This window comes from Haemaphysalis longicornis, unplaced genomic scaffold (genome assembly GCF_048455015.1).
Source record: "Haemaphysalis longicornis isolate Haplotype H1 unplaced genomic scaffold, Haemaphysalis longicornis Haplotype H1 scaffold_409, whole genome shotgun sequence".
NCBI classification, from domain to species: Eukaryota; Metazoa; Arthropoda; class Arachnida; order Ixodida; family Ixodidae; genus Haemaphysalis; species Haemaphysalis longicornis.
The window spans coordinates 100,205-122,737 of NW_027526364.1; the positions used below are offsets into that span (position 1 = coordinate 100,205).

Sequence of the window (22,533 nt, forward strand, 5' to 3'; positions counted from 1 at the left end):
CGCCCCTTTCTTCCACCCTGCGTTTACGACGCTTTATTTAACGGTGATTATGGCTGTGGAAGATATGTACCGACGACATTTCTTGACAATGAGTGCACACGCAAAGCGAAGAAATAGTCGCACTGCGACGAGCCCGACCAAATGTAACAACGACCATTGTGTTATGTTTCTCCAAGCAGACGACGGCTAAGCGACGTGTAGCGGTCGAACTTCGAACTATTCAGGCCCAAAAATTGTCTGCGCTTTGTTTATGTGTTAATTTCTGTTGTCTAACAGTAAAAGAATCACAGATAGCCTTGATTTAGGTATAAAATAAACTGGGAATAGTTTCTACCAAGAATAACCTTTGTTTCAGTGAGTAATTCTTTTTTTCTCCTGAGCCAGTTTTCACTGAGGATGACTTTTTCTTTTTTCTGTGAGAATCATTCATTCTTCGGTATGAAACATATAAAAGCGACTTCATAATCAGATGGTTATACTGTCAGTCGCTCGTATTAGTAATCATAGGTATAAACAGCTGCAATACAACGAACTATTTTTTCTAACCGCGGAGAGTCAGGTAGCGGCCACACAACGCTTGTGGGTGGATCTGTACTCTTACCCTGTCATCGACTATAGGAGTTATATAAATAAAAGGAAGCTCACACCAGCTCCCGCCATGTCACTTATCATACGTCTCTGCCGCCGATCTCCTCGCGACCGTCGGCAGAGGCAGAGACGAAGGAAAATTGGCTTCGTCTAACACCGCGTTTCAGCTTCCTTTAACATTATAAAAAATGAGTTTCCACTCATTGTGCTTCACCAATACAACTCAGCCAACCACCGTTCGTGAATCATGCATTGACTTATGCATTAACGTAACCTTAGCAAAGATTCTCTTTGAAGCAGTAAAGGACGGCGTTACATGCATTTCAGTAATCTCTTTGGTGAGCCACATGTGTTAATTCGTGTGACGTAGCATGGGTAATCGTTGTGGGTGTCGTTTACAGCACCACTTTCCAACCACCTTCACAAGGTGGATTGGCGAGCGTTTTTTTGTTTGTTCTTGTTTATTAAATCATCATTCAGGATCATTAATTAGCCCCAGAAAATCTACGCCTGCCTGAAGTGTTACGGGACCCCGCTAGCGGTTTTCCGATTAGATAGAACTCAAGTATATATACTGAAGAGCAGAGGGAGCGTGGTCAAAGTGTCTCACAAAATAGTAGTTGAAAATAAACACGATGTGTGTATACTGAACAATTGCTTCTTTGATCGATCCAGGTGCTTCGAGACGAGTCGGGTGTACTTTGCTAGTGACAAAGGGCTGAAGTTGAAAATGGGGGGTGGTGCATCTCTGGCCCAGGGTTGAAAGTTAAAAACCGGTGCTCGCCTCATCAGGCGCGAGTGGGCCACACACAAAAACCACTCCGTCAAGCCGGACCTCGTATACATAACTGCGCCAGGTTCGCCGCTTCGTCAAGCCGGACCTTGTATACATAACTGCGCCAGGTTCGTTTTGTTATGGTTGGAGGCTCTGCATGAGCGAACATGGATTTGAACGCCCTAAAATGGAACATATTATTTTTTTTTCGATCCCCACGCACACCGATGTGCCGACCATCTCCAATAAAGTTGTGTTATGTTATTCTTTTTTTATTTCTTTGTGTTGGTGTAATTAAAACTTTACCCGTAGCATTGCCTTTTTTATTCTCATCGGTGTCCCCTGCAAAATAGGAAAATTGATTTCGATCCAACGCTTGGTTTTTTTCATTAGGCAGATTTGGGCTATTCTTTGCATTTGCACGCACTGTAAAGTCACCATGAGAAACTCGCTGTAATTACGTGAACCTTTCTCGCTCGCTTCTTTTTTTTCTTTTTAGCAGCTATGACGTTAGGTACTGATAGGAAACGTATTTAGATAACGTTGCGTGCGTAAACAACAGTAAAAGCGAATGGCACATCACCCATCAATAGCAGAAAACAAGTCCCTATTTCCCCGCTTACGCTGAGTTACGAGTATTGGAAGGCTCAAGTAATTTCGGCGCAATACGTACTATATCATTCCGCCATTTCGAAAACCAAACAAGCACCAAACGGCGAGCGAAAACTACGCTTCCCGTATCGGCCCAAGCAAGAAAAAAACGTGTTCTGTGGTATGCACGTGTAATCGAGACACACGCACTGGGAGGGAAAGGAAAATGAAGGCAACAACTTCAGCGAGTTCCAGCTGGAGTCAATTACCCCGAAATTCCGACACCTCGAGTGACAATGAACTCGAGAGAAAAGCGTAGCAGACGACACCCAACTCCCAGGTTGGCGTTTTCGTCCTTTGCAATCACGGCTGACGCCGCAGAAGGCTCGCACGTGCAAACTAGCGCGCGGGCCTATTTTAAATTGCAGACGAGGCGCAGAAGAACCCTTCGGCGCTGAACTCGAGGCTCGACATTTCCTAGGTCACACCCTCGTGTTACATATTCCGGAACACGCGCTGCTTCTCCGCGCTTTCTGCGTCCGACATGAGCACAAACCTCGATTTTGTGCCGTATGCTGCTAGAGCGAACTCTAGCGTAGCGGTCTGGAGGAGACTGCGTGAGCGCAATCTTTATTGCGTGAAATAGAGGTATACCGGCGAGCTATGATGCACTACGGAATCAGCATGTGTATAATACAGTAGAGGGTTAATTCCTTCCATCTGATGAGGACAGCGTTATTGTAGCTTTTCCACAAGTTAGCCGTTTGCAGTTCAATTACAGCCATGCAAAAGCGGCATGGGATTCAAATGACTGATCCCATGCACTGCCACCCCCTAACGTGACTTGGCCTCACACATGAAGCAGTATAAGTACACTACCGAATACTGATCATTGTATATATCACCACTGCGCTAATCATATGAAACATGCGATATTCATAAGAAAGGCTTTCTCCGTATAAATACACTCACCTCGATATTACAGGAGAAGTACCTCTTGAATGGACCGACGCAGCCGTGAGTTCCGTCAGCCCTGGAAGATCAGAAGACAGCAAGAAGAAAGCAATTCAGTGGAACTAATTTGCGCGAAAGTGTCATGCCTTCACCACTAGTGCGCAGAAAAAGGGTGCACCGAAATGCTTACGGTCCCCCAGAGAACGAAACCCTCGACACAGGCAACCGGTTTCGTTATAAAGAACACTTCATTAAAACCAGTTATGAATTGATCTTAATGAACCCCGGCGGGTAGTGCCATAATCTTCGAATAAAGCGATTTATTTATAACGATGATTATAACAGCACGTTCGCACTACGCCAGGAACACGCAAATCAAACGCCATCGTCGACCACCTGCCATCCTCTTTACGCCTGCATTGGCAACCAAGGCGAAGACGTATCGACGAGGCGAGATGTGCGGGTTAGCGCCATGTGGCCACCGCAGCAAATGTACGCGTGCCCGTTCTTTACGACGCCTACCGCAGGACGTCACAATAAACACACGACGTCCCAAGTCGGGCAACAAGCGACCCTACTGTCCTCAGTGTATTGCATGCAGTCATGAGATGTATCACGCACGCACTATCCGCCCTTACGCCGCCGGTCCTTGCATTCACCCGAATTCTAGGTTATTTACGTGGATGCGTTGACAATACCTCTGAGGGCGAGGTAACGACGGACGCCCTACTTCTGTCGGTTGCATGTGCTGTGAGAGCTTACTTACTGCTTCGGTTAGATATGCGCAATATCGCCTCTGTAAGGGTAAAGTGCCAGGAAAGAGGCTGGAAAGAGAAAAGTAAACGAGAGAGAGAGAGAGAAAGCGGAACTGGTGCCGACTTGAGTTTTCTTTTTAATTATCCGCGCTTTTAACGCAGCCGGTGGCGAAGAAGACAAAAATAGAGAAGAGTGGCAGTTCGAAGGTCTCTACGCAGACAGCTAGAGAGGAGTCATGCGGTGGTTACAACGCGACTGAAGAAGTGCGGGGACAAAGACAAAATCAAGGAATGCTGAGAAGGAGATCAACAGAAGGGACGCCAGCCACAAGCCTACCATACCACTACTCTTTTGACGTTGAGAAAGGGAGGGGGAGATGGGGAATGAGAAGAATAGAGGGCAGAGGTTGAAAAGGGTGCTAATTTTTGTTTTAAAACCGCTTCGCTTGACACGGGGAGAGAGGAAAAGGGAGACGATCTGCGATAAGACAAAAATGCAACACAGATAGAAAAAAAGAAGAAATGTTGATGAAAGTCGGAGTAATTTTTTTAAGCGAAACAGGAAGTCCGACAAACACGACGTGAGCTTGGAAGAAAGCGGTAAAAGCAGAGGATACCGGACTATAAGGAAGGGAGAGCTGAAACAGCAAGGAAATGACGTTGACACGCTGGTAACCTGAAAGGGAGAGCGTCGCCTGACGCTGCCACCGTGATAGATATTCGCACTATGGGAGCGCGTAAATATCCAACAACTTTCGTTCTTTTTCCTTTCTCTCTCTCACGTGAAAACCCCCGACACCCTTCTTCAAGCGGTGTGAAAGATGGGTGGCTCGTGTTCTCTTCACACAGGCTTTACCGCATTGAGCAAATGAAGCGCGAGGAGAGGCGAAGTGTGGTGTGGCGTGGCTCGCTTGAAACCGCGCCGCGCGAGTCCACCGTGTGTCCCCCGTTGTGGCAAGCCAGTACACGCAAGGTTGCGCTAGACGCCTTCTGTTCCCGCGCCTCTGCCCTCCCCACCCTAGCTGCCGTCACCTTGAGGATGCGGCTGCAACGCTGGTGTATCGACGAGCTCGCGAAAAACTAAAGAATTGAATTACTGCTTCGGATACTTGGCCGAGATTTGTGGATTACTTCATTCGACAGCCATTGAAACATCGAAGCGCCTGAGCCTACCAAGACAGCAGCTTGAGGAACTAAACGTGACACAAACGTTCGCTCTTCCCCGAACCTCTTCTCTGAAGCGTTTGCATGCGAGGTAGCAAGACAGCCTGGCAGATCTCGTAGAGGCCAGACCGCTACCGGGCGCCGTGAAGCAACAGGATCCACCGAACTTGAGGCGAGCGGTGTTCGCTTTTGATATAAAGTGACGGACCGTTTTCACCTTTCGGACTTTGATAAGAACCGGAGTGTATCGAGGCTGTGTTGCGCAAATGGCTGCTTCCAGGACATGGACGAATGATGATGATGATGATTGAGCCCTACCCCTTGCAACGGGCGATCAACAGGGGTTCCGGCAGTGTCGGGAAGACTCCTGCAAGGGTGCTCACCTTAACTCCTCGCAGACGCGCGTCTGGTAAGCGACACCTCCTCCGCAAGTCCTTGAGCAGGAGCTGCTGGCGGTCCAGGGGCCCCAGGGCCCGGACTCGTGGTACGAGCCCGGGTTCAGGCCCAGTGTCACGTCCTGCTGGAAGTGGTGGTGCTGGTGCTGGTGCTGCCGCCGTTGACGGCTGTGCCGAATGAGCTGCTCTCGGATGAAGGGGAGGGGAGAGAGAGAGGAAGCATATCCCCCCGTTGCAATAGAGGGCATGCAGCCCAACCACAGAGCAAATTTATCTCAACTATATATGCACCCGCACTTTCAGTTATCGACTGCACTTTCGGTTTCGAGACATTCGAAATCTTCGAACAAGTACGACGCTGGTTACGCCCGCCTGCGTTTATGGGAGTGCATTAACTAAGCGGGGACTAGTAAGTCGCTACCGAAAAGAAGAAATGAGGGTACAGAATTACGGCAGGCATACTAATGATTGGAAACTTGCTTAATTGGCCCTGGAGGAAAAGCAGGGGCGGTGAGCACGCCCCGCTGTAGAAAAGGACTGTAGTATCGATTCGTTGTGCCGCAGCTCTGCGAAACTCCCCCGATGTATACTTTGCAAAGGTAAAAACGGCGCTAAAATCGGCCTATTGAACACGTCCTAAGTCCTGCGTATCAGGCTTGAGACACATGCGTCTGCAAATGGGCTCGGCGGCTTGAATGAACAGTCACTCATGATGTAGACAACGTTAACCTATTAGTCGCCACCATATCCCTCTCAAAAGCGGCTGGCGACCAACCTCTCCTTCATTTTCTGAGAATGCGGGTTCACGTTGGCATTCGCAGCGCCTGCTAGGGAGATACGCCTTTGTGCAAGCACTTCCCTGCTTGATTTTTTCCCCCGCTATTTTTTTTTACGAGAATGTTTTTGAGAGCACATTTTTGGCTTTCTTTCACGGTGCAGTGATTAACCACGTTGCGCCATGAGAGTGAACACTGAACACACGTTTTAGGCAAGTCGTTCAGTGGTATACCTGAAGCAATAAAAAGGTATGAAAGTCGGAGAGAAGCGCCTAGAATAAGCGGAATGCGATGAGGGAAAAAATCGCTAGGTGACGCAGCAGGTGCGAGTGCCTATATAGGAAAGCGAAAGAGAAACGCACGATTTTTATACAAGAAGAGGAGGCACCCTTCTGAGGCAGCCACTCACGTGTCTTCTGCCATCTGCCGGCGAGACTAGCAGCAGGAGGAAAGCCGCTAGGAGCAACGCTCCCCAACTCCTGCCAAAACAGAATGGAGAAGCAAAACAAACGTCTGTATTAGTACGAGAACTGACACGTACTACTTTTCAAATGTGAAATACGCAAAGCAGATAATACCTTCACTACCGACATTTTCCACAGCTCAAACGGAAACACACCCACTCTAATTCCAAGCTTATTCCTCCAGCGAGGACCAGCTGCGGTCTGCAGAGTTCAGGGGAGGCGATTACAACTAAAGACGACGCGTTTTAATCCTTCACCGAAAAAACGGGCATCCTCATTCTGTCAGCGATGTAGTGAGCCTGAACCTCGTCTTGTGTGCCGAGCCATACGCTGTCCATGCTGCCCTTGAACTTAAAAGAGTCTCTTGCTCATAGATTTTTGTTGGTAAAAAGAAAGTAATGATATATAAATGCCTGGGCACTTCGACAAATAAGGCTAACAGGCGGGTTTACGACTGTATGCGGTCTGAAGTATACGACCGAGTCATTTTCGGCTTTGTTTTTGAGTGCCCGAATCCCTCGACCATGAAAGGCTGGTCGAATGATTCGAAGCCAAGCTTATGGAAATATTTTATAGCTAACGACCGCGCCTCAATCAATCCTGACTCGGAACGTATTACTTGTGTCGCCGTAGTTTTATAATTGCGAATACTCAGTGTTGACAGCGGTGCTGTGAAATTGGGGATTTCCACTATTCTAACGCGCGTTCTTTTTTGCTAAAAGTAGCCTTCATATTTGTGTTCGCGTTAAATTAGGCTTAGCACGGAAATTGGCAACGACGCAGCGAGCAGCATTGCCAAGGACCCGAACTCCTCCAGAATCAAACTCAGTCCAATCCAAAACAATCAACCAACACCACCTGAGTAAGTTTTGGTGCAACCATTCCTCGGTACCTCAATGGGCGTACCTTAGCCCGCTGTTGCACATATTTCTGCTCCTGCAGCTAGCGCTTCGTTTTAGTCGTTAGGGCTGCGAACAAGGTACAACCTTGAAGCGTCCATCAAGCGCAAAGTAATTCACTTGTCTTAGCGAGTGGAACCGAGCGGCATGCAAACAGGGCGTGCAGGAGACTTGAGTGGGCGAATGACGTAGCCATATTTTTAAGCAAGGCTTCACCGGCCCTGCATGAGCGCAAACGTTTTCGAAACTTGAAGGACCCCGTGTGAAACACATAAATTAGCAGGGGATGAACCAACGGTCAGTTTCGTTCAAAATTATGAAGGTCAAGGCACTTCAAATCGCAAACACTATTCAATGTACACCGCTCCGGTTTTATGCCGTCATGAGCAGCAGATAAGCAACTTTATGAAGCACAAGGAATTCCCGCTGCCACACTTGCATGCATCAAATAAAATATCATCTGCCAGGTACATGACGTGATGTACGTCTACACAGTAGAATGGGCGTCATATTATTTTTTCGAATTCGAATTTTCCTAAGTAAACTTACCTGCGCGTTACAACCCGGGACACGTTAGAATCGTGAAAATACGGGCGAAACATTGCATGAAACTATAATAGGAAAAGTTCTGCCCTCACAGCGGTCCTTGACCAGTGTCGGAATCCTACGGCAACGTCAACGCTTAGGCATGTGTATCTGCAGCTGGACTCCCGGGTACATGGCGGCAGATCTTATCCTCAACTCAGATCGCCAGGAAACAAACTTCTGCACGCGGCGCTTGCGAAGCTGGGAGCCAGGTAGGGGTTTTTTTTCTTGCTTAATACCGCTACAAAGTTTATTCTGTCTCTCTCTCGCTGTCTACTGCCCTGTCTATCTCGACACCGCATGATGTAGTGTATCGGCGCTAGTATGCCTGTTTCGTTCTAATCAATGAAAATACTGTTTCCAAGTTAGGCGGAACTACTAACCACGTTCAACTGATATTCCGCCTTTTTTACCTTTTCCAGACTATTATAGTGGGGCGTCGTCAAAACAGAACACAACGAAAGGGCACGTGACCAAACGGCTCGCTACAAAAGAGCACGGCCTCAAAAGAACACGCGACAGAAGAGCACATCGACAAAACAGCACATCGAAAGAACGGCAAGATTTTATGGAAAGCCTAAATAGGCAATTGTTTAAATTTTAACTTGCATGCAAACATTATAGAGGGCGCTAAATGCTCTCTATGAGTTTCTCTTCACCTTCCGTTACCCTTTCTCGGAAAAGAAGTGTTCTGGCTTTAATCACTACATTATGTAGGATGTTTGAAATGAAAGCGGCAAAAGCCAGGGCGAACACTTGGTAAAACTATTCAGACACCGAGAGAAAACGCTCTTGTAAAGAACCACAACATAAAAAATAAAAAAGAAACGGCGAAAGGGTGGCTGGCATGAAACAGAAAATGGCTTTTGTTACCTTTTTGACATCAAGGTTTATATAAGCGGTCACTTACACTAATCGTTTTTGAATTAGCACTACAATTCTTGAGGATAATAGCAGAGTATTACATATATAATAATAATATAATAATAATAATAATAATAACATTAATATTAATAATAATAATAATAATAATAATAATAATAATAATAATAATAATAATAATAATAATAATAATAATAATAATAATAATAATAATAATATTGAGCTATTGCCTTGAGACCTCCTTACAAAACTTTTTTTGAATTCTCAGCTCATCGCAGTTCTTTCAATTCTATTCCAATATTTTCCATCGTTACAGTTCCGATTGAATACGAGGCTGCCACTAAATGTGGAAGCTCTCTTCCATCCCGTGCGACATGGCGTCACCTACACAATTTTTTTGTTAATAAAACGGTGCACCTTCAACTAGCGGTACAAGGCAGAAGAAAAATCACAGTTGGCGGCCCCTCCCTTCGTCCGAGACCAGGCTGTTGTATCTAACATTTATTTCAGATCTTGCCACTGGAAGCTTTCCAGAACTGGCAGGGCCGGATCGTTTCGTCCGCAGGCTTCAACGCGTTAGCGCGCGCTGTAACTAGGGCTGAGTCTACAGTCAAAGCCCGAGCTACGAACCCAAAGAAAATGCTGTGCGCCCGGAATGCGATGAGAGCTCAATAGGTAACCATAACGCGAGGTACCCCGGTTCGATTCCGACCACGGGCAGCATTTTTTCTTTCCAGTTATTGTTAATGGGGTGCTCACTGCTGCCGATACCGCCGTACTCCTCGGGCCTTTGGGGTGGCACAGTGTTAGGTTGCCGGTTTCACGCCGTTAGGGCCGCGGTTCAACTCCCTGGACCTCCCTAACCACAATTATTTCTCAGGCTTCGGAGTGTTTTGGTGCGGCGGACGGAAAAAGCTCGGCCTAACCAGCTCTACTATTGAAATTGTTAAAATGACTGGGAAAATTCATCATCCTGTGCATGCGGAGAGCACAAGGAAGATGTTCCAGTGTGTTATTAGATTGCTCAATATACACCCGGCCAAATCGTGAATTGCACCACAAACTATACCAGAAGCTAACCATGTTATGGTGGGCCCAGTATATGCCCCGACGCTGGCCATCCAAATAAGGTTTTCCGTGCGTCAGATGCATTCTTTAACGCAACAGATATCCTTTCAAAGTAATGACAGATAGGTAAGCCTTTGAACAAGAATGTTTGAATACAAACCCAGAAGGACCAACTAGGCCTCAGGAACTTTTTCAACTTTGTCGTGTACTCGTGAGTTCTTTAACCGGGTCTATAGCCCTTCATTGAGTGAAATGGCATCGCCGGAGTTTACTGGCTTTCAGCCCCCCTCTGAATAATCTTCCTACCTATTTTCTAAAAGACCTACATGGTTTCCTAGGCAAAAAGTAACCGACAGTGTCGAAAAATTAAGAATATAAACAATACAATGTTTCAGCGAATGTGTACCATGTAAAAAAAAGAAAAATACAAATTGGCTAGATACAAGAAAACAGAAGTTATGCACCCAACGCAGTAAGTTTGAATATGATAGCGAACAGTGTTCGCGAAAGAAGCAAAAAAATCCCTCACATTTTCCCTAACGTGAAACATGGGAGGGGGCGAAGCATGCAGTATAAAACTGTATTCTTGGCGCCTTGGTGTTTTTTGTACACGGAGATGAAACCAAGGGGAGTAGAAGTATACAGCTTTGCTGAAAAAGTCTCGTGTCTTTGAAGCACAAACAAGTCGAGCGCGAGCCGTTGGAAAGAGAGTGTCCCGGTGTGTTCTTTTAGTATGAGTTTTTGCCTACGGAGATGAAACGTTCTAGCTCGAGGCCTGGGAAAACGAGTGTCCCGGTGTTTTAGTACCGTAACTACAACGACGACGATGCCAGGAGACGACGGCGACAGGAGACGCAGAAACCCCGAGTCCATTAGGGGCTTCGCCCATAAAAAAGCATCAGGCAAATGCACGTACCCTAGTACGATCAAGTAACTGTTGATTGCCTGAATATACAGGACAGTGATTGCGAATAAAACAGAATCAAATCTTTAGCTCTATCCTATTATAAATGGGGGTCCGCACAGTTTGTCAAACATCGTTTTATCGAATGCCATTTCATCGAAGCCGTTTTATCGAAGGCCGTTTTATCGAATGCCGTTTTATCGGCGGACGTTTTATGGAAGCCGTTTTATCGAAAGTGTCTTTCCCGGCCTTTCCGTGCAACAAAATTTGCAGTACGTTTCTTAGTTTCCTCCACGATATGTAATTTGCAAATCTTGTCTCCACAGCGAGCCTATTTAACAGAATCTGCAGTCTTTGTAGTACAGTTGTCTTTTATTTCCTCCCTGGCTTTTGTTTTAAGTGCGAATGCACTTCTTAAGCGAGCCTGAATCGTCAGCCGCCGTCGTCCGCATAGCAACAGCTGCGGGTGCGCGCGCTCCTCGTCTTCCCTAGCAACAGGGGGAGATGGGCGCGCGCTACTCTCCTCCTCCTCTCTCCGCTCAGTGACTGCGGGTGTTGGGCGCCTCCTCTCCACTTCGGGCGGGAGAGCTCTCGCTCGCGTAGCGGGCGCTCCGCATTCCGACGCGTGAGGGCGCTCGTGTAGCGGCCGCGTGGCGCGGGAGGGTATTAGTCGAGCGCGCGCCGTCGTCCAGAGCAGTGTTGTACGGAACGGCGTTACAAGGAACGGCGTTCCTGGAACTAGTTCCTTTTTGGAGAAACGGAGGAACGCCACCGTTCCATTAAGGGTCGGTGGAACTGTAACGGTAACTCGTTACGTTTTTGAAGGAACGGCAGGAACGGCGTTCCTGCCGTTACATCGCTAGGATTTGGCTGTTTTTGATGCCAAGGCTCGAGTACAAAAATCCACAAAGCGCTGCAGCGTTTCTCTTCCTATAAGATGGTCAGTTTGCCCGTCCTTCAGCCGTACGTGCTTCCTCGAAGGTCAAAGGCAGAAGAATAACCACGCAGCAGGCCGCAGCTTGTGCTTGCTTTCATGCTGGTTCAAGCCGCGAGAATGCTTTTCACCCTTCATCGTTTGTCTGGGGAGGCCAGAATGCGCGTCTGGCCTATAGAATTGTTCCCTGGCGGTTAAAGAATAGAGAGTTTTAGCAGTCCGTCCGTTCTGTCGTATGCGTTGTTACTTGGTTGACCGGGACCCGGCTGGGCACTTGGGCATTCGTCGCGGTAGGTGGATTATTTCCGCGGGCCTGCCTTCGCCATGTCCGCGCCTCCGCACCCTTCCTACTCGCCCTTCCACGCGCTCAGGAGCAGACCGGTTCCGGTCAACCCGGTAACGTCGTAGCCAACGAAACGGACGACTGCTAAACGGGATCCGGACATTTCGGTGTAGTACATTTCGTTCCAGGACGTTTCGGTGTGGACATTTCTTTGCACGGACATTTTGGTGCATGACGTCTTGGCCCAGACATTTTGAGTGAGGGGATGTCCCAGGCATTCTTTGAACATTTTAGCTTTAATATTGTAATTTCGTGACTTGATATGATTTTACGTTCGAGACTTGTGCTTGCGCCGCCGTTCGTGGCAACGAACGCTAAACCCTGGCGGAGCATTGCCACGTGAAACCCAATTTCTGTAGTAGATGGTAAAAATTAACGTTGTTAATTTAGATCCGTTCAACCATTTTTTGTTATTTGAACATTCATGTGAACAACCCTAATACTTAAAGTGTTACCAAAGCGCTTTCCTTTCACTTCACCCAACGGTGCAATACGCTGCTGCTTTTAGTCTATTCATCCCCCCCCCCAGCAAAACGTCCGCGAAAAAACAACAGAAAAACGAGGTAGATTAAGCGCGTGTGCATTTCGTTTTAATTATTCTCCCAATCAATCTTGCCTTTGTTGCATTCAGTGTCAGTTCTATTTAAAACTAACAAACCAACGATCGCACTTACGGTGGCGTTACTTAGGGGAGGGGAAAGCTGAGCCCCGCCGGCAATCATCCCCCTAAGTAGAGAGAAAGGGGTGTCACTTATGCTTTCCCATTGCGTCGACTGGACTTCGAAAACTTTAAGACGACTGTTGCCGCTCTCGCCACACTAGTCTATTCATTTTTTTGGTCCTTATAATGGGAGGAAGCGATGTATACCTGGGGTGTCCATGATATGCGCGACTTGATGAGTTAATTCCCAAGGGGGCGACTGAAGGCGCAGAAAGAGCGATTCCTGGAGTGGGGGCGCCGTCGATATGACCGCAACGCGCGGAAGGGGTTAGCCAGCGAACGATAGTGGCCATTGTGTTCTCAGCGGCTTTTTGGGGGGCTTTTTGTGCCACATTATAGAGGTTTCGTGCGCCCATGGTGGATGTAAAGCTTTTTCTCTGTTTTAAACGTGAAGTGTGCTATGTCATTGTTCTGAATGTATCACCCGATTCCTGCAAAAGCCTCCACTAAGAGGCTAGCAGTATGTTCTAAATAAAAAATAAAAAATCACTGTGGTGACGCTTCGAAGACCGTGAACTCCACCACGCCAGTAGGATTTTCAGGGGAAACCGAAAATAATATGGCTGGAAAAGAAATCTGGTCGAGATTCGAGCGTACAGGCGGGAGGTGGGAGGGGGGTGGGGCGCTAGAACAAAGAATTAAAATGTGGTAAATGTAGGCTTTTAAACATTAAACGAAGGCTGGTTGTCCCGAACACAATGGGTGGAATTTGTATGCACAACCGGTACTCGCTTAATCAGCATTTAGGACATTAGAACCTGCGGCTGTTTTCCAAAAGGCCCGTTTTTCCTCCCCGACAATATCCTAGACCAGTGTTCGCGAATTCATTTTAGCAAGGCAGCCCAGCCTACGTAATACTCTTCATAAGGTTTTCTTCCTTCTGGGGGGCTAGCTAATGTGTTCCTTTTTGGACATTGAGAGTGGCATGCAATTTATGTAAATTGAGGGTGTGTAATTTAAAATAAAATACAAAAGAGGCGGTAGACCATCGTAAACACCGGTTAATTGTCTTAGCTAAAAAACAGCGAATATAAATTAACAATCTGTCATAAATGAAACAAAAAACGTATGCTAAAGAATTAAATCGGCTGTATAACAGGTGTCCCCAGGAACAGATAGTAAACAAAAATATATAAATGTATAATTTCTAAAAATACCTGGCAAAGATCGACATGGCATCAATAAAAAAAAATAAATTCACTGCTCCAGATTGTTGTCCATAACCCACGTTAAGCGGAAATAATAATATAACGGCTGTCGCAAACAGGCAAGCACCGGATAATTTGGTCGCCGAAATGTCCATACACCGAAATGTCCGTGCGCCAAAACAGCCGTACACCGATATGTCCGTACACCGAAATTTCCGCCCCAAATATCCTGCACCGAAATGTCCTCAAGCCGTCTAGAGTTTGTCCGGTGCTCCCTGAAAAAATTCGCCTAGGAGCGTTTCTTTTGATTATCTTTATCTCCAGATAATCTGCTGCCGGTGGTGTTAATATTCGTATAATATACGTAGTTCGATGTGAGTTTTAAATGCCGCACTTACTTTCGCCCTAGGATTACCGACAATATATATTTTAATTTAAAAAACTAATTGTAACGTTAATGTAACGACACGTTCCAATTTTCGAAGTGGAACTGGAACGCGTTCCTTTCGCAATAAAGGAACTTGTAACGGGAACTCGTTTCAAAATTGGCAAGGAACGAGGAACGCGCTTTCGTTCCTATTTTGGAGGAACGTGTACAACACTGGTCCAGAGCGGTCGCTGGTCCTGCATCTCGATAACGATGATGGCGGACCGGGCAACGGTACCAGCAATAACGAGTGAAATATCTTTCTTTGTAGTTGTGTGCGTGTGTGTAATCTCTCGACTACTCATTAAGATCACGATATCCACCGTAATCGCGCAATCAACAACCGTGCATTCGCACTTACACACTCTCCCCCTCGGGGAAGTGCGAGGGAATTTTTTTAGTTGGCGAAGAAGGTGCAGTGCTGGTTGAGAGATGCGGCCAATTAGAAAGTTTCTGCAGGCGGACTGTGAATTTGTTCTTGTGCGTGCTAACACGGTCCACTTTGGAAGAGATGTGAAAGGCGGCGGACGGCAAGCTGGGAAATCCATGTAAGATGCAAAGGCCGGGTCTCCGTCGAAGGAGAGGAGCCGTCAGCTCTTCTGTTTCTCCAGACTTGCACCACTAGTACAAGATGCGCCAATTTTTTTTCTTTATCATGACGGACGGCCGAAGAGATTCTCACTTCCCTTACGTCAACTGGCCAATTCAAATCCCCCTAAATAAAATATATTTGCAGACTGGTTGTTTTTCGATCTTTTCTGAATGCTAAACTATGAACAACCTATTATCATTGCTAATCAGCAAACCTTTGAATTGCAACTGGTTAACATATCAAGCTTTCCCCTCCTACTCCCTCCCTCCATTTTGGTGTCCACTTCTATTTTATTAGAAGAGGGGGTACATAGCCTCACCCAAACCCAACCACACAGCAGGGATACGGCCCGTTCGTCACATGGCGTTTCGTCATAGGCCGGTTCGTAATAGGCTGTTTGGTCACGTAGGATAATTCGTCATAGGACATTTTGTGATAGGCCATTTGGTCACATAGGATCATTCGTCATAGGCCAGTTTGTCACGGAGGAAAGTTCTTCACAGGCGCACAAAATAAATGTCCATGTGTTGTTGTTTTTTTTCGAGTCGAAAGAGGAAGCGAGGCACAAGTTTAGTTAGTTTTTTTGTACTTTGGGCCATACATCTAGCAAAGCTCAACAAAGAAAGCGAGCCACAGTGGGAAAGAAGGGTGACGTGTTCGGACAAGATTATAGATACGAGTTCAACAACCAAAAACAGAAAAGTGAGACAGGGACGTAGCCCAACAAAGTTCTTGGAAGGCGGGCCAGGCGTCTGGCTCTAAGTGGTCCCGTAATAGGCCTCGTGCGCTGGTATGGTGGCGCCACTGAATTTGAGCCAGCGGCGCCCCCTGTCGATCCACGCCGCATCTTTTGCGCGTACCTTCCTTCGCCGGTCCGCGTATCCCGTGCGGAGGGCCAGCGTGACTACGCGAAGCGAGCCGTGCGTGAACTGTTCTGCTGCTTCGAATAAATAGGAAGCCCTGAGAAATACTAAAAAATAAAGGCTACTTCACCTGCGGAAAAAAAACAGACGACAGCAACCATGTCTTCGGCATCAATGCAGAAATTCAGGCCGAAACAGGGCCCCCTATATAGCCCTTAACCATGGTGTGATTCAAATGAATAGTTTAAAATGCAAGTGCGGCTAGAAGTAAGCAAAAAATATGCAATGTGAATTTTAATGCGTCAGCATTTTTTTTGGCAATACCCCAGAGCCCAATCTTTGTAATGTCTGACATTTGCACAATAACGCACAATGGGAGATCGAAGTTAACGCGTCGTAATAGTGTAACTGTAGACCATTTGTCGGGTAAAGTACAGGAAAAAAGAATAAAAATGAACTTGCTATATCCAGAAGTCTGCCTATTCACTACAATCACACGATTAATAAAACAAAATTATAAAGAACCTGGAAATGCAACCCTAACAACAGAAAAAATTCTTAATACGCACCAAACCCCAAACGCCATGCATTCCCACAAAAGGGCATAACTACTAAAACATTTGTCGTATAATAACGTAAATGTATGTTATTTGTGTAAGAAAAACTAAAACTACTAATGGAGCTAGAAATGAACTAATGGAACAAAAGAAACCAATCCGCCGCACTCACCTGTTTATTGATTCCAAAATAACACAAACCAGAAAAGCAAACAAAATTACGAAAAAATCAGACAAGCACAAATCTCGCCGCAATTAAAAGCCTCAAGTTGAACAGAAGTGGCATAGGAATCCATACACACGTACAATGCTCTAAATTTCTCGAATTTTGTTGACATTTCATGTACATAATCCCTTGCTTCGTTTCTGTGCTCGTCGGCAAACCCAAAGCGCTTTTTTTTTTCGAGGAAGCTGCTGGAAGGCTGTCTGCCGCGGCTGGGGCTTACACACGGCGACGGCGATTTTACATCAGTAGCCACGACAGCCGAGCAGAAATTGTCCACGAAGTTGCCGTGTGCGTGGGATAAGCCATCTGTGCGCCCAACGCAGGACACAAAGCAGCAAATAAAACGCTTATTTAAATGTTAGCCAGACGAGCGCTATTGAAACTGTCGAACATCGAAATTAGTGTACACGTCACCTGAAAAATGTGCCCGCACAAATTCGTGATGTGAAATTCGGTTTTGCTGACGTTCCTGCGTGCGAGGGCAGCCACAAAACTGTAGAGCCAACATATGCTCTGACAGACGCTGTTGACGAAGAAAGGCTGGAACCAAGCGTTGAGGCGATCAGATGACTTCTCGGAGCGCAGCCTGCGCTCTCCTTAATAACATTCGCATAAAAACCAACATAATTTATTCATCGGTGATGTTCCAGACTTGTTTTTGTAACTGTTGAGCCATCGGTAAACATAAAAGTAAGCAGAATTGCTTATTTTTCGCCCGTAAAGGCGCCGTTCTGTGATACCTCCGCCGCTGGGGGCGGCTGACCGCGCCTGCCCCGTACGCGCAAAATATGCCGCCGCGGCTGCCAGGAGGCGCTGCCTGTTCCGCTCAAGTAGCAGCGGACTAGCCCTATAGGGAAAGTGGTAGCACCGACCTTGTCTTTCTTCGAAATTTCGTCTGGAAGTATCATTTTTTGGGATGTCGCAAAGAGGGAATGGGTGGTGGAGGTTAACGGCTTCAACTCTGGTAATTCGTACCAGGTTGCCCTTTTCCCAGTTAGTAGGTTGACCTTGCTTGGAAAGGGTAGTGGAAGCTATAGTACAAGACTTTTTAACTCCACAGCCCTCACTGAGATGAAGCTCGCTCATGCAGAGGGGGGCCCAACATCATCGAGGGTATCAAAGAAGCCCGCTGACTGCAACCAGCGGTTTCAAGCTGTGATCAGCCGTTACAGCAACACTAATCCGTTCGCAACATTAAGGGCAGCCGCCAGGAACATTGCGTTTTGAGTTGTAAAATGTTTGTTGTAAAAGTTGTTGTAAAAGTTGTTGTAAACATTGTTGTAAAAGTTGTAAAATGTAAACTAATAAATGTTTTTTCATGTGTTCACATGGGCCATTTCGTGTTACTTATTAGTGGTTTAATACAAGCGGTGCAACTAATTATTTGGTCGACCTTTCTCCAGTACCCACCTGCGCATGCGCGGGGCGCCGGTCCGCCATTCTAGGCAGTAGCTCTCGGGCAGAATAAACAAAAGGGCGCCCCCTCAGCTAGATGCTTACGCTTTTATATCCTTTTTTCGGACAGTTCGAGTGAGTTCTTATGCGCACACAAAAAAGGCTTTCCAAGCAAAGGGGCAAAAATGACCACGCTGTGAGCACTTGGCTACCAGTGAGGGAGCAACGAAAATGAAAAAAAGTGAAGAAAAAGGAGTGCTAGGGCCACTGCAAGTTAGTCACGCGAGCGTGCGCCTGCTACCGTGACGTTCATGTGAAAGGCAAGTGGGATAAGTGGAGGTGGTATGGGCTGCAGTACCAGGATAGTTCGTGCACGGGTTCCCCGAAAGCCAAACATTTTTTGGGTCGTGCCTTACTCCCAGTTCAGGATCGCCGTGGCGGCCCCTAAGAGCACCGGTACTGCGAAAAGGTGTGCGCAGTAGTTATAGTCACGCCTCATCACCACTTACGTCTAAAAAAAGCCACGAATTCTGTTTTTACGTTCGTGTGACGAACTTTCCTAAGTGACAAACTGGCCTATGATGAATGATCCCATGTGACTAAATGGCCTATTACGAACAGGCCTATGACGAATGATCCTATGTGACCAAACGGCCTATTACAAACCGGCCTATGACGAAACGTCATGTGACGAACGGGCCTACACCCCGCACAGCATCCGGTTCAAAGGATAAAATTAACAGTGAGGGGCGAAATGTTATGCAGGAGTTTGCCGAAATTATTCTTGCTTTTACATCGCAATCATTACTACGCCTCCGTAATGGGCGATTCCCTGTAAATTGGCTCTCCTACAACGAAAACAATTTTCGCACACAGCGGTCGGATAAACCGTGTTCACTCACACTCGGCGACGACGCGGTGGAGACACGTTGAGCATTGGTTCTTACCAGCCACCGCCGGTCGGACAAAAGCGCTTCCGCGGATCGGCGCGGCTCGCGGGGGAGTACCACCGACTCCAGCCACTCGGTGACACCCCCGTGCGCTCCCCACGACAGACCGACGACCAGGGTATCGTGGAAACCGGAGGCGGCGGCGGCGGCAGGGCGACTTCTTTGATAAAGATGAGAGATTAGCTCCCAGTAGAGTACAAGGAACTGAGGGTCTCGCGCGCTTTAGCGACCTGCGTTGGTGGCACGGATGGCTCTGGTCTAGGGCAAGTGGCAAGGGTGTAGTGTGTGTATGTGTGTATGTGTGCATGTGTGTGCGCGCGCTAACTTGAAGGGTGTGTCCCTTCCTGATAACGGTGCGACCGAACGAGAAACTGCGCATCACCTTTGGACACTATTGCTTTGGAAAGGGATGCCCAACCTAGTTATCTAGGGAGGGAGTATCTATAAAAACGGCGCGCAGCTGGTTGCCGAATCATTCCCTGTCTTCATCACTGTAAAAATGTAAATAAACCTGTTGAAGTTTCGCTCTAGGAACTCCCCCAGTCCTGGCTCGGATGGATCGACGACGACCGGCCGCACTACTGCAGAGTGCGGACGCTACCAAACGCAACAATGGATAAGCGGCACTCGCTGATGCATGCGAGGGCGACGATGTATACGAGCACTGTGAGAAAAATTCAAAGTGGCTTTATGCTGTAGTACAGCTGAAAGCTGATTAAAAAGAGGTGTGCTAGGATAGCTGAGGCTATGCATGCAGTTGATGACAGCCCCTGTGGATATATCGACCCAATGCATGCTTACGTACGTACTGCGCTCGAACCTTAAGCCTCTGGGATATTTTCTTGCGAGGAAAAAGTATATAAAGACTGGCGTCGAAAACACCGAGTTTTTCCGAAAAAATTTCTCCGACCGCAAACAAGCGTCACACAAAAAGAGCACGCGTTTTACAATCGCCGCTTCCCCATTCACGCTTCGAAACAAAATTTTGACCACTCTTACGGAACTGCATGTGCTAAACGCTTGCATTTGTTACAGTGAGCGTTTGGTGATACGTTAATGCCGACAGCATATAGGCTGCAAATTGCGCAAACACTAATACAGCGGCCCCGCACTAATTATATGAAAAAATTCCCCGCAATTCCCCGAGGGGAAGAATGTGAAAGTGCGAATGCACGAGTTGAATTTGCGCGGTTCGGTAATGTTCGCGAAAGAGAGATCACACACACACACACACAACTACAAAGAAAGAAAGATGCATTTATTCACAGACACCTATTTGTGTTGTCGTTGTACTTGATTGCTAGAGCGGATCTCAGCTTTGAAATTTCGTGTCAGTACTCCTTTAAGCAGGTGCATTAGCCCTTCTCACGCCCGATTCTTGGTCAATCCCCCACGTGGGTATGTGCCATGTCAGCGGCCAGGCAGCGCGCGCCCATCTCCCCCCGTTGCCAAGGAAGACGAGGAGACTCCTGGCCAATCCCCCACGTGGGTATGTGCCATGTCAGCGGCCAGGCTGCGCGTTCGCACGAGCGCGGACATCGCCGGTGGACGCAGGTTCAGGGTCGCTTAAGAAGTGCATTCGCACTTAAAAAAGAAATGGCCGTATCACCATAAATCTCCATTCCTCCTGCAATCAAACTTCCTTTCCCGATGGGGTTTACTCTGCCCACGAACTAAAAGAACCACATAATTAATAAACTTCCTAACCTAACTTATGTGTACCTTTAGCAAAGATTAATTTTTATAGATATATTTGTGCCCTACGCGATTGTGTTATTGTTTAGATGACTCGTTGTACAATATAAACCAACAATGGAACTTTTTCTGCTCCCAACGAGTAAGTACAAACTTACACGTGACCAAACGAAAACTATGTTGAACAAATTTTCCGCCACTCTTACATAATCTTGTACATAATCTTCTTATATTCGAACGTTGCCGTAGCCGTTTTTATCCACTCTGTGTGTAAAGATTCTGCGTTAGTAACCATGGTTTGTTGTATTATTTAAAAATCCAAGATGCGTTAAGAGCTCCTCCCTACAGTTCTATACTTGTGGTCCTTTACACGTCGTAAGTATATTGATTCATATTTTATGTATGATTACTCTTCAAAAATCTTTAAACCTCGAACTTGGACAGGAGAGGACCGAAGAGAGCACGTTAGTAAAGGAGCCCGACTTACGTTCCTGATGTGGAAGCTGCCATGCGCTACTCCCGTGCGCAGCGGTGAAGGCTGGAGTCCCGCGAAAGGTCAGCCGTGATGGCGAGTGGGCAAGGACGGGGCAGACGAACGCGTACACCAGAATCTCACGTCCCAATATGCAGAAGCATAGGCGTAAAAACTCGGCTCGGAGTTTTTATCTGACTTCCGGTGGCGTCCAGTTTCTTTTAGAGCTCCGCGTGTAATCGCTATCTTTATTTTTTAGCGTTGCGATACCTTCAGCGACTGAAACTCCGCCACAACGGACGGAGGAAGCGGGCACCATGGCGAGAAAGCCCTGGATGAATGTTGCAACCGAGGTTACGTGACATCAGGACGTGTCGAAGGCAGAGAAAAAAGAAGCAAACTGGGGCCGGATTCTAGAGCGTGACGAATCAGTGAGGATATGCAGTCGAGACGGGTGGCCACAGAGCGGCCGTATCTGCAAGACAGACGGATCGGCATGCATTCATTGCGCAGAAGTTAAATAAAGTCTGTCGCGAGCTCCCGTTTAAAGGGACACGAGCAACCCGCACGTCACTCCTGCCGGCGTAACAGTCGGACAGCTTAGCTAGAAGCGTGCTACCAAGTCCGAGGTCGCGTAGGTTTTTTCCGAGGTTCTGAGGGTGTATCTAATTGATCCATCCAGTCACACACCGCTGGGCGTATTGACGTCCGAAGCGATAATGTCATTACCCATTGATGATGTGAGCCCAAATTTGAGCTGGAGTGTTACCGCCCTGATGGCGGGGTCTGTGGGTCGCTTGGACCTTAAACAAAGATATCAGCGCTGTGCAAGCGATGGTGGCCTCACATATTACTCCGTTGTCTGAGACATTACCGATCACTCCGGCTGTCAGTTGAAATAGAACGGCGGAATGGGTTGTTCAGGACGTGCCCACTAATTATAAAACGCCATTAGCCAGAGAATTCTCCCCGCCCGCCCGGTTCCTTGCTGGACTTAAGATTGTCCTAGCCCCCTGGAGGGTAGCTCAGACGAATAAAAAAAAACTAGTTAGATCAACGATTTGTTTATTTCCATGCATTTGAGCGTGTGTTCCCGGAAGGAAGAGGTGGGGAGGGGGAGAGAGGGCGATCGAACCCATGAAAGCTAGCAAGCAACCGCAATATTGGCGTGACCAGGGGGAAAGTCATGTAGAGTGCTCGGAAGTCGCTAAGGGTGTCGCCGCCACCACCCACAGTAAACCAGGCACGAAGTGAACTTCAATAGCGGAGGCCGACAGGTGCGCAGCACCCGCACGAAAAGGATTTGCCAGTCAGCCCATACACGCCAACACAAACAACCTGTATATATATATATATATATATATATATATATATATATATATATATTGGTAAGGCATTCGAGATCTAATC

General features: G+C 47.2%; 1 protein-coding gene across 3 annotated transcripts in view; it reads right to left on the bottom strand.

Annotated features, from left to right (window-relative positions):
• LOC144137571 (papilin-like) overlaps window positions 1-21,302 on the bottom strand; it is a 113,722-nt gene extending 92,420 nt beyond the window's left edge. For 2 of the 3 annotated variants that reach the window (XM_077669494.1, XM_077669496.1), the window contains exons 1-4: window positions 18,909-19,026; window positions 6,408-6,477; window positions 5,211-5,404; window positions 2,927-2,987 (exon numbers count right to left, since the gene is read on the bottom strand). In XM_077669494.1, the coding sequence (XP_077525620.1) occupies window positions 2,927-2,987; window positions 5,211-5,404; window positions 6,408-6,477; window positions 18,909-18,943 (360 nt within the window). In that variant the 5' untranslated portion in view covers window positions 18,944-19,026. Of the gene's footprint in view, window positions 1-2,926; window positions 2,988-5,210; window positions 5,405-6,407; window positions 6,478-18,908; window positions 19,027-21,138 lie in introns of those variants that run through there. The other variant, XM_077669495.1, reaches the window with a different exon arrangement.
• Between the last annotated feature and the right edge of the window lie 1,231 nt (window positions 21,303-22,533).